The sequence below is a fragment of the Geospiza fortis genome, unplaced genomic scaffold (genome assembly GCF_000277835.1).
Source record: "Geospiza fortis unplaced genomic scaffold, GeoFor_1.0 scaffold14, whole genome shotgun sequence".
NCBI lineage: Eukaryota > Metazoa > Chordata > Aves > Passeriformes > Thraupidae > Geospiza > Geospiza fortis.
This window is the reverse complement of record NW_005054512.1, coordinates 577,896-588,607: the sequence shown is the minus strand read 5'-3', so window position 1 is coordinate 588,607 and position 10,712 is coordinate 577,896. Positions and strand designations below refer to the sequence as shown.

Below are 10,712 nucleotides of genomic sequence, written 5' to 3'. Positions count from 1 at the left end.
AGCGGGAGAAATGGGGGAGGCAAAAGGCGAAGGCTGCCTCATCTGTGCGACGAGCCAGTGTCGATGATGGGTTGTCCCCCATCGCTGTGTGGGGCAGCTCCTGCCTCATTCACACTGATGTTCTGACATTTTTATGGCCATTCTCCTAAAAAATGTCCCTTTCCCAACCACCTGCCACCCCCACACGCGTTTCCATCATCGCCGCCCGGTTGCTGAGCTCTGCCAGAACCTCAGGCAGGACCAGGATCCAGATCCATGAAATATTTCCTGGGAAGGGGAGGTCCCTCCACACCCCACACCTAAAACAGCAAACCCAAGCGTTGACTTGTAAATTTATTTTGGCACAGCTGTGATGAACAGTAATTGCTTTTTCCTGCTGCCGCCACTAAAGAAAGCGATGAAAGCGGCTGAAATACGGTGGCGTCATGTTGGAATTTAATTAAAGGTAATGGAGCAGCGGTGCTGAAGGTGCTGAGGGCTGGCTGTGTGCCACGGGTTTGGTGATGGATGTGTGACACTGGGGTGGGGGACACGCCGTGGTCCCTCAGGAATGGCACCTGTGGGGAAAGGGAGGCTCCAGAGGAGCACAAAGCTGAAAGAGCTGAGCTGTGCCTTCCTGACAGGAATCACAGAATTCCAGAGGTAGTGAGGCTGGGAAATCCTTCCAACACCATCGAGTCCAAGCTGTGACTGATCCCCACCTGAGTGCCATGTCCAGATTTCCTCAGACACCCCAAAGATGGGGACTCCAAACCTCCCTGAGCAGCCCCTTGCAATGCTAACAAACCCTTTCCATGGAGAGATTCCTCCTGATGTCCAACCTGACCCTCCCCTGGCACAGCATGAGGATATATCTTCTTGTCCTGTCACTAATCCTTCTTCCAGGAACCTGCTTCCTTAGCAGGTCCCCAAAGCTCACCTCACTCTTCCCAATTTATCCAAGAAAGCAGCAACAAGATGCTGAGATTTGTTTGTCAGGTTGGCAACAGCAAATACATCCTCAGCAGAGGCCAGGGAGCCCATTAAAAGAGCAAACTCAGCTGTGCTGAGAAGTGTGAATGCGCTAAGCTGAGCTTCCTCAGTCCTCCTCTGCCAGCTCATGATGTGGAGAGGGGTCTAATGTAAATAAAAAATTCCAATTTGCTCCTATCACACGGATCCTGTGAGCTCAGAGCTCTCACTTTGCAGAAGCTCTGCCTGGGCATGCAGCTGCGCGCTGGCTGAGCTGGTGCAAACCTGGGAATTGCATGAACTCACCTTTTTCTGGAGAAAACAGCAACAAAAGCCCAAACCCATCCTTTCAACTTGTGATTCTGCCCATCATGGGAATTACCCCAGGCCCAGCAGCCTCATTGCACAATCTTTAGAAGGAAAGACATGGGATTGGTGTTGGACAGCTGGAGGATGGGGGAAAAGCTGTGATTCCTCCTCAGAAGGAGGTTGGCAGCACCAAAGCTCAGCAGGATCAGGTGCCTGTTCTTTGTGGAGAGAAATCCACGACCCCTTTCCCTTCCTCCCCATGGGACAATCCCTGCCTTCCCTGGAAGGCATTTGGCCCCCACAGGGAAGGCAGCAGGAACAGACGTGTCAGACCCTATATCCCCGTGGGCAATCTTTGTTCCCATCCCCTGCCCACAGTGCCAATGCTGAATTTGACAGTGGATTTTCTATTTTTGCAGCCCCTCTATCATCCTCATAGCTCCGGGAGCACCGAGCAGTGCCCAGGCTGCAGATGGGCTCTGCAAAAAGCGTTTCTTGGCTGGAAAGAGCTGGAGCTGGCTGTGGGAAGCTGGGACAACACGGAGGGACAGCCTCCACCTTTCCTGCAAGCCCAGAAGCTGCCTCAGAGCTGCTGGCAGTGCCTCCCATGCCAGAGGAGCAGACGCGACGCGCCAGCTGCTCCGGTTCTGGCAGCCTGGTGTGAGCAGAGCCCTGGGAATGGATCTGTGCTGGAGCAGGGAATGGCTGCACCCCAAACCCCGCAGCTGAACCCTTCACCGCTGACTGATGGGCTGCTGAAACCCCTGTCCCCACCCAGCTCCTTATCCGTGGCTGTTGCGTGCCAGCCCTGCACATGGCACCGGGGAAGTGTCAGGGCTTTCTTGGGAGCTGACTGTGCCCATTTGTCACCCTGTCACTCACAGCCACAGCACACGTGTGACCCGAGAGCCCTCTCCCTGTCCTGGGCCTGCTCAGCTCCTTAGCAAGTCAGAGGTGACTCCATTCCCTCCTCTTTCCCCCAACTATTGTGCTGCTCATCCCACCATGAAATTCTTGTTTGGTTTCTGGAGCAGCAGATTCTTCCTGCCTGTCTGCAGGTGTGACCTGGATGCTGCTGGCTGCCAAAGCACCTTCCAGGGCAGGGGAAAATGCAGATCTGTCCTGAAACCTGGAGAACACTTCCTTCTTACTCAGAGCCAGAGCCCTGACAGCCTGGAGGGGGCTGGTTGGGGTCCCTCCATCTCTTCTCAGTGGAAACGTTTCTGCTTCTCCTGCTCAGGCCCCTGAGGGTGGAAGGAATTTACTCCCAAAAGCTGAAGGTGTACTTTGGTGCCTGTTTGGACACCACAGTGGGTGCTGCAGCACAGGACAGGGGTTCCTGTGGTCTCTGTCACAACCAGCCATTACATCCTGAGCTCATTTATAACTGGGACAACTGGCATGAGCCAATGGAAAATCCATGGTGGGGGTCAAAGCTGGCCTTTGCTGATGCAGCTTGTCTGGGTCCAAGGGTAAGAGTCCTGCTGGTGGATCTCCCTCTGGAATTTTCCACAGCGTCAGCCCCACCATCACCCCAGTGGGAAATGGTCCAGGAAGCAAATCCAAGCGGCTCATGTTCACCTTCTTTCTTTCCATCACTTGAAAAGCTTCCTTCCTGCATGGCACAGGGGAGGCGTTCGCCTGGAAAACGATGGGAGTGAAGGGGCTGGAAAAAGGGCACACTGGAGGGAGAGCTCTGACCCACAGTGGAGCTTATGGAGGGGGTTTGGGGGCAGTTTTCCCTTTGAGAAGGAATTCTCCTTTGTTTTCATGTGGCAGAATCAAACCTGGAGTAAAGGTTTTGGTGTCTCTGAAGTAACAAGGCAAGAGGTGCCCTCTGAAGCGAACAAGACTCTGACCTTGCTGCACACTGGTGCAAATGTGGCACAGCTCCTCCTGTGATTGCCATGCCAGCTCTTCCATGGCTATCACCCCTCTGCAGATGGAGCTCCTGCAGCCCAGACTGCTCTCACTCCCAGCCTAATGGAATGTGTTATTTCCCATCTCCCTCCCACTCAGAGTCATTACAGAGCTTCCACAGCTCACAGTGCCTCAGCATTACTGGGAGCTTCCTGGAGCTGATCAGTCCCTGGACAAGGAGCGTGCCTTTGGATCAAACATTAGAGCTGTAATCCACTGCACGCTGCCTGTTCCATTACCCATTGGGAGCTTTCTCCCCTCCCCAGGGCTGCTTGCAGCAGACTGCTCCGAGGGGTGTTGTTCCAGCACAAACAGAGCTCTTGGAATGAGCTCAGTGAGAACAGAACTCCTGGTAGGTTGGGAGGATAAAATTGGATTGGAATTGGATATATTCACGTACATGCCATTGATCTCATCCATCCGTACTTTACATATGTTGGATTTCCTGCTGCCAGCAGAGAGGAGTAGCTCTCAGATAAGCCAAAGGTATGGAAATGGAGAGCAGGATGTTCAAGTGGAATTAGGATTTCACCTTGGGATGTGTTTGAGAGGCAGGAGAAAGGGCAGAGTGCAGTTCCCTCACACTGTGCCTGGCACAGCTGCTCCTCACTGTGCTGGTGGATTTACAGCACCAGGCTGCTAGGAGGGGTTTGGGCACAAGGAGAGGCTGCCCATCAGGGCTCCTGCATTCTCCAGCAGTGTGGGAATGTGCCAGAGCACTCTCCTGGAGCAGGGAACTGTGTTAGGGACACACAGGTCCCCCCCTTGTGTCACCAGTTTGGCCAGGAGATCTGGTAAAGATTTGCGTTGGTTTCCCTCATGGCTAAAAGGGAGGGCTAAAACTTAATACTCCCCAAAGATTGATTCCTTGGGCTTTGACACAGACTTTAACAGAATCCCAGAATCCTTGAGGTTGGAAAATCCCTCCAGGATCACTGAGTCCAACCTGTGCCCACCCTGAGCACTGACGGGCGCTCCAAACCCCCCCGGGCAGCCCCTTCCAGCCCTTTCCATGAGGAAAATCCTGCTGATGTCCAACCTGAGCCTCCCCAGCCCAGCCTGAGGCCGTTCCCTCTCCTCCTGTCCCTGTTCCCTGGGATAAGATCCCAAATCCCCCCGGCTGTGCCCTCCTGGCTGGGAGTTGTGCAGAGCCAGAAATTCCCCCTGAGCCTCCTTTGCTCCAGGCTCAGCCCCTGCCCAGCTCCCTCAGGACTCTCCAAACCTTTCCCAGTTCCCTCAGCTCCTCACAGGATTCTCAGAGCAGTGCTCAGGAAAACAGAGATGTTCCCCAGAACCTGGAGCCTTTCCTCTCTCTTCTTTCCCACATTGGGCCCTCCCCATCTGTTTGAGAGGCTTGCAGGACAGAAGACACAAATCCTCCTTTTAATTACATTGCACATTTATTAAATCACCTCAGATTTTGTTAATCTCTCTCACATATTTCGTTTACATAAGTGGAGTCTTTCAGCTTGAGCAGCTCCATCACTTTCTCTTCTGATCCTGCAGATATCAGTCAGCTAAAGAGAAAAGAGAGAAAAGCACAAGTGTCCTTAAAGCTCTGGAAAGACTGAATGAATGCCAGATTTATGTGTTGTTTCCTCCTCCTCAGCTCCCCAGCTGAAAGCTCAGAGGCAAACTGGGATGAGCACAGGCAGAGCAGAGCAATCCCACAGGGAGAGCAGGATCCTCTTTCCTGGGCTTAAACATCCCAGAAAAGGCAAAGGCACAGGGACAGCCCCATCCCACCGTCCCTCAACCTGCAGGCAGGAAGAGCAGCACAACAGCCTGCCCCTGGATATTTGCTGCTGCAATTCCCACACACGGTTTCCCAAAGGAAAAGGAGGATTTGCAGCAAATTGCAGTGTAATTAAGTGTCAGTGTTAAGCCCCCGTGCAGGCAGCGAGGTGTTCCAAGCTGGCTGCACATGCTGAGCTGCCTCACAGGTACAGTTGCTGTTATAAGCTCTGCTGGAAATTGTTCCCTGGAGACTGAGGACCTTTTGGGAGGAGGAGGAGCAGGGAGGTGGCAAACAGAGCTGCTGGGAAGGGTTGTGCTGCTGCTTCCAGTCCATATCAGCTCTGGGCAGCACCTTAGGAGGAAATAAGCTTCCCAGAAGGGTGCACACGGGAGTGGTTGGGATCTGAGGGCTCCACAAAGTGAGCAAACACGACACAAAAACCCTTCTGGGGAATATAAATATCTCTGTGCTGATGAGCTGGTGAGAAGAAGGAAAGGCAGAATTCCCAAGGCAGAAATCAACCCTCTGACAGTACCATCTGGGGTGTCCTGTAACAGCTCTGCCAGCAGTTTCTCCAGGACATCTTGGTATTTTTCCAGCTGCCTTGGGGTGAGCCAAGCTCTGACAGGAAGGGCTTGCTGTGGAGGAAACCAGAGAAGTCAGAACAAAAAGGTGAGGGGAGCAGAGGGAGGGAGGTTGGGGTGCTTTGACCCCACTTGGATCGAGTTAGTGGAGGGTTTAGGATTTGGAGGGAAGAGGATGAGCCTCATATGGGGAAAAGCAACGTTTTGAAGGCAACACACTCTTGAGTTGCTCAGAGCGCTGTTGCATAACACGTGGGCTGGCTCAGAAATCCAGATAAAGGCACCTCCTGGCAGCAGGGATCCAAAGAAAATAATTTCTGAACCTTCTAATCCTCCACTGTGTGGCACATCGACCCTTCCAGCCTGAGCCTGCAGAGCTCCTGCCCTAGCAACAGCCGAGGACGAGCTGTGGTCCTGCTCCAGCCTGCTGGACTTGGAGCCAGCTGTGCCTGAAGCAAAGAGCTCTGTTCTGGTGCTGGCCAGCTGAGGGATGTGCTGGGGATTTCACACTTTGAACTGGGCATTTTGCTGTTTAAATCCTGTTACTGACTGCTGGTGCATCACGAGTGCGGGAGGAGCTGCACATTAAGCTGTGCCGTGGCCAAATTCCAGCCTGGCTGGTTCTGCTGTCTGTCCCACTGGGTCTGTCCCTGTTTGGGGGGATCTGCACCCTCCTTTTGCTGGCAGAGCACGGCCAAGCTCCCTGCAGGAGTAGCTGCCCACACAGGAAAAAGTTCCCTGCGCTCAAGTGGCAAAGCACAATTTTCAGACCTGGCTCGCCAGGTAAGTCTGCCTTTGAGGGCTTAGCCTGGCACTTCAATCCCTAAAATCGCCCATTTTCTGCTCTGTGTACAGACTTGGAGCCCAAGTTTTTAAATAAGGCCTCTCCAGTGCAGGGAACTGTGGGGACAGAGGTGACAGCGAGCAGGAGCTGAAGCAGAACTGGGAGTTCCTGCCTTGCACCTGGCTGGGCTTCACTGCCTGGCAGAGACCTCAAACTGTTCTCATCTTCCTCAGGGAGAAGCTGTTGGGTCTCAGGGGTGACCTGGCTGCTGAATGACCAAGATAATTTAGGGTGGAGCTAAAACTTCTCTCTGATGTAAGCAGGCAGGTGGGCAGAGAACATCTCTTGGACTCCTTGTCCCCTGCATGTCCTCGTGGGCTTCTCAGGGTCCACATACCTGGAGGGTCTTGGCTGCACTGACATCCACACCAGATTGCTCAGAGAAACCTTCCTCCTCCAGCTGCTGCAGTGAGCTCAGGGATTTCTTCTGCCCTGCCTTGTTCCTCTCCTTTTCCTGCAGCTTTGGGGGAGAGAGTAGAGAGGGCAGTTGGTGATGCTGGGATCAGCAGCAAACCCACTCTGTGCTGTCCCAGCAGCCAGGAATCCACAGGGCTGGGCACAGAACCAGGGAGATGGTGGAAGTGCCCATCAGCTGTGGCCTGAGTGACCTTTGGGGACTGAAATCCAGCAGTGCTGGGGGCGAGGTCAGGTTATGGGGCAGGGTGTGGAGGTCTGCCGTAAACAGGAGCCACGTGTGGTGGGGAACCCTGTCAGCAGGAGATGGGAGCTGACAGCACTGGGACCTTTCCATGGGAGCTGACAGCACTGGGACCTTCCCCAGCTGTCCCACAGAACCTGGCCTGGGTCTGTGCTGGAGCACTGCAAGGAAACGGAACCCAGCCCTGCACGTGCAGAGGTCACATTTTCCCAGCCTGCAGAAGCAGGTCTGTAATGTCAGCCCATCCCCACTTATTTCGTTGCCTTCAGGACCCTCTGGAAAAAGCCAGAGGTGCTTTGGGGTATGACAGACAGAGCAGGACACATCAAATGTGGCACAGGCCATGCTCAGTGTCCAGCATATGAGCACAGCAGGGGCAGGGACAGCCTTTGGGGGACAGATTTCCCCTTTGCTCATCCAGAAAACCCCCAAATCCTGGCAGACACAGAGCTACAAGGGCTGTGGGGTACAAACACAGCCCATGTGGGTCCCCATCCTCCCCAAGGGCTTTGAAGAATGCCTGTGCTCCCCTCCAACAGCAATTGTTATCCAGGGGGAGGCGCTGGGAATGGGATTTCTCCCGGCATCCAGGGGCTCGGCAGTGCGGGGGAAGCTCGCTGGGGCTGCGTTTCAGAAGCTGCCGTCTCCGAGCCTGCCTGACACCTTTCAACGGTATTTGTTTCACTTCAAAAGGAAAAACGTTCTCTCGGCACGTCCCAGAGGTGACAACCAGCCCGGGGATGGTTAATTATTTGTTACAACAAAAGAGCCATCACCGAGCTGATGGGAGGCTGCAGCTGCTCTGGAAGAATTCCAGCACCAGGAAAGGGAAAGGACCCACAGGGACTGCGGGTGACACCCCCACAGGGGTGGCTGACCTTTGGTAGGGGGGTCCAGGCTCTCCCTTTCTATCTCACACCTTAAAAATCCCCTCTGCCTCCCCCCCAAAGGTGTGGATTTTGGGAGGAGGATATCCCAGTGTCTCCTGTTGGCGTGCACTGCAGTTTGGGGGATGAGGGTGGGAGAAACCAAAACTGGTTTATTCATTCCAGAGGGGTTACCTGCATTTTCTGGAAGTCACTCTGGGTGAAAAAGGGCATGAAGCCTTGGGTCTGCTCAGCCAGCACGGACAGCAGGGACACCAGCAGCAAACTGGCCACCACCTTCCTCGAAACCATCCTGAGAGCCTGGACAGCACAGGAAAGGAGACACCAGGGCACGAGTGGAGAGGGAGGTGTGACAAAAACGCCTCTGCCTCTGCAACCCAGCTCAGCCCCAGCCCACCTGAGGGATATTTACTCTTCCAGTTGCTCCTGAGCTGAGAATAGAAGTGCTTTGACTGAGAATAGAAGTGCCTTGACTGACAATTCTCTTCTCAAAGCTGTTTGTGTAAACAGATCTGTTCTTGAGCAACATCTCCAGGGTTTCAAGCCCAGCCCTTCAGGACTGCTCAAGCCTCCCTGAGTTCTGGAGCCTCAGCCCTGCAGCTGTGTTGGTTTAAGACCTGAACACATCCAGAGCAAACCCATCAATCCCAGCGTGGCAGACAGAGGTGCTGCAAAGAGAAAATCCTTCAAACAGCCGGTTTTTAAATTTTTGTTTTGATTTTCCTCAGCACTGGAAACCTTCCTGAGTGGACTGGATCTCTTAAGAAGCCTCATTGAGTCCAAGGGAAATGGGAAAGGCGTTTTCTGTCTGAGCCTGGAATAAAGGGCTTTAAAAACCACCTCTGAAGTGATCTAACTGTGACTTCACCTCAGGAAAGGACTTATGTAAACATTGAATGTTCTCTTTAAATATTAAAATATTCTCTCTGGACAGACTTAATGAAGTCTGGTCCTACAGCTTAACTTCTCCACCTGATTGGAGCCTGATCCTTAATTAGTTTCAGCAACCTCTTGGTTTGGACATTATTGAGAAGACATTGTTAAGTTAGATTTGACTCCTGAATTAGATTTCCCATAAATATCAGCTGGTATTGAACCAAAGGCCGGTGGAAGTTAATAAATATTCCCTTTGCACAGCACCTGTCAGTCACACCCTGTCCTCTCCCTTCCCTGGGCACTGCACCAGTGCCATCTCCTGCCCTGGGACATCCCAGGGTGTCCCAGCCCTGTTTCCTGCAGGGATCCAAGCAGGAATTCTCCAGCTCTGCCCTTGCAACGCAACCTCAGCAACATCAATCTTTGGTGCTTTTTCATTTGTTCTGTCACTGCAGTAAATATATAAATAAATAAAATACTGCTGAATACAAAGAAAATACACCCAGTCACTTCCTTCATCTCTTCTTGGCTAATCTCTTTGGGAATTGATTCTCTCTCCCTCTTCTCCCAGAAAAAACACCCACACAGACCTCTCCACTCAGGAACAGCCCTGCTGAGAGCCCTCCCTGGCTTGGCAAGCAGGACCTGTATTCCAGCCCCGAGATCTCCAGCTCAGCGCCTCTCCAGGCAGACAGCACTTGGTGGATTTGCTTCCCAGCTCCAAAGGGAAAAGAAAAAAGCAGGAGGATCCCGAATTCAGCATCAGCATTGTGGGCACACAGGGCTGGGATACCCCCCAGACCCAGTCAAGTGCCAGCCTGGGCGCAGGAGGGGTGGGCACCTGGCACAATGACAGGACAGGACATTCACTACTGAGCTGTCTCCTCAAAAATCCAACCATTCCTGGCACTGGGACCTGTCTGAGGGTCATTTTCTGCCTGCTCAGAGGGCACCAGGGCTCACACAGCTCTGTGGCAGTGCCCAGTGTCTGCCAGGTGCCCACAGGAGGCAGGAGCTGCTGGAATTGGTGCTCCTGACGTGGGGATGAGGGAAAAGCACCTTCCCCATTGTTTCAGCATCAATTTTATTCCCTCCTCCTCCTCCTCTGAGCTGGATCTGCTGTGGCCAAGAGGTGCCAAGACCTACCTGGGAGTGCAGCCACGGGACACTGGAGGTCGGAGCTCTTCTCCCTCCTGTCACACCTGGATGCTCCTGCTGGTTCTCCTCCCTTTATAAACCCATGCAGGCACTGCAGTCACTCACCTGTGACCCTGTCCAGCTGCCTGGCCTGCATGGCAACGCCTTTCCCAGGCAGGGAATGTTATCTGCACTGGAGTTTTCTGAGTTTCTCGTTTCCAGGCAGATCCCTTCTGCTCCCTGCCCAGGTTCTTCAGCTGTTCCTGGTGGTCCCACAGCTGAGAAAGATCAGCTGCTGCCTCAGTTTCTCCATCTCTAAGAGAAATTCCTCTCTCCTGGCTTGTGTTTCTAGACACTGAGCCTGCAGAATGAGTATTTTAGGTTGTGAATGTCCCAGCACTACAATGACACCTGCGTCAATTATAGTTCTACTGTAATTGCAAATCACAAGAATATCAAAATTGCCACTTGGAGTCTTCAAGTGGCTCCTTCTCCCATCCTCACTGAGCCTGGCACACTGATCCCCTTGGGAACACAAATCCTGCGCTGTCATCCCTCTCCAGACAAACGAGGTGCTGAGAGAGGGAGGGAATTGTGCAAGAACTCATCCACGCTCTCCCAGGACCATCAGCCAGGAGCCGATGCCAGAGGCTTTGGGATCAGGCCAGGCACATCCTGGTGCTGCTCCTGAGGGAGCCTGGGAGCAGCCAGGCGAGGAGCAGGAGGGAAAAACGAGCTGGGAATCCATGAAATCCTCCTGCATCCATGGGCTCCAGGGGCTGGGAGAGCCGGGAGCATTGCTGCCTGC

General features: G+C 53.4%; 1 protein-coding gene across 1 annotated transcript; it reads right to left on the bottom strand.

Moving 5' to 3' along the window:
* Nucleotides 1-4,603: 4,603 nt before the first annotated feature.
* On the bottom strand, nucleotides 4,604-10,402 carry LOC102040578 (promotilin). Its single transcript, XM_031063550.1, has 5 exons — nucleotides 10,370-10,402; nucleotides 8,066-8,191; nucleotides 6,684-6,806; nucleotides 5,454-5,556; nucleotides 4,604-4,680 (listed from the first exon to the last, which is right to left on the bottom strand). The coding sequence occupies exons 2-5, from the start codon at nucleotides 8,180-8,182 to the stop codon at nucleotides 4,604-4,606; spliced, it is 420 nt and encodes a 139-aa protein (XP_030919410.1). The 5' UTR covers nucleotides 8,183-8,191; nucleotides 10,370-10,402.
* Between the last annotated feature and the right edge of the window lie 310 nt (nucleotides 10,403-10,712).

Coding starts and splice junctions, on each gene's coding strand:
- LOC102040578 (XM_031063550.1), bottom strand. CDS start 8,182: ATGGTTTCGAGGAAGGTGGTGGCCAGTTTGCTGCTGGTGTCCCTGCTG. Junction 6,807..8,065: donor GTGACTTCCAGAAAATGCAG/GTAACCCCTCTG, acceptor TCTCCCCCAAAG/CTGCAGGAAAAGGAGAGGAA. Junction 5,557..6,683: donor GTGCAGCCAAGACCCTCCAG/GTATGTGGACCC, acceptor TTTCCTCCACAG/CAAGCCCTTCCTGTCAGAGC.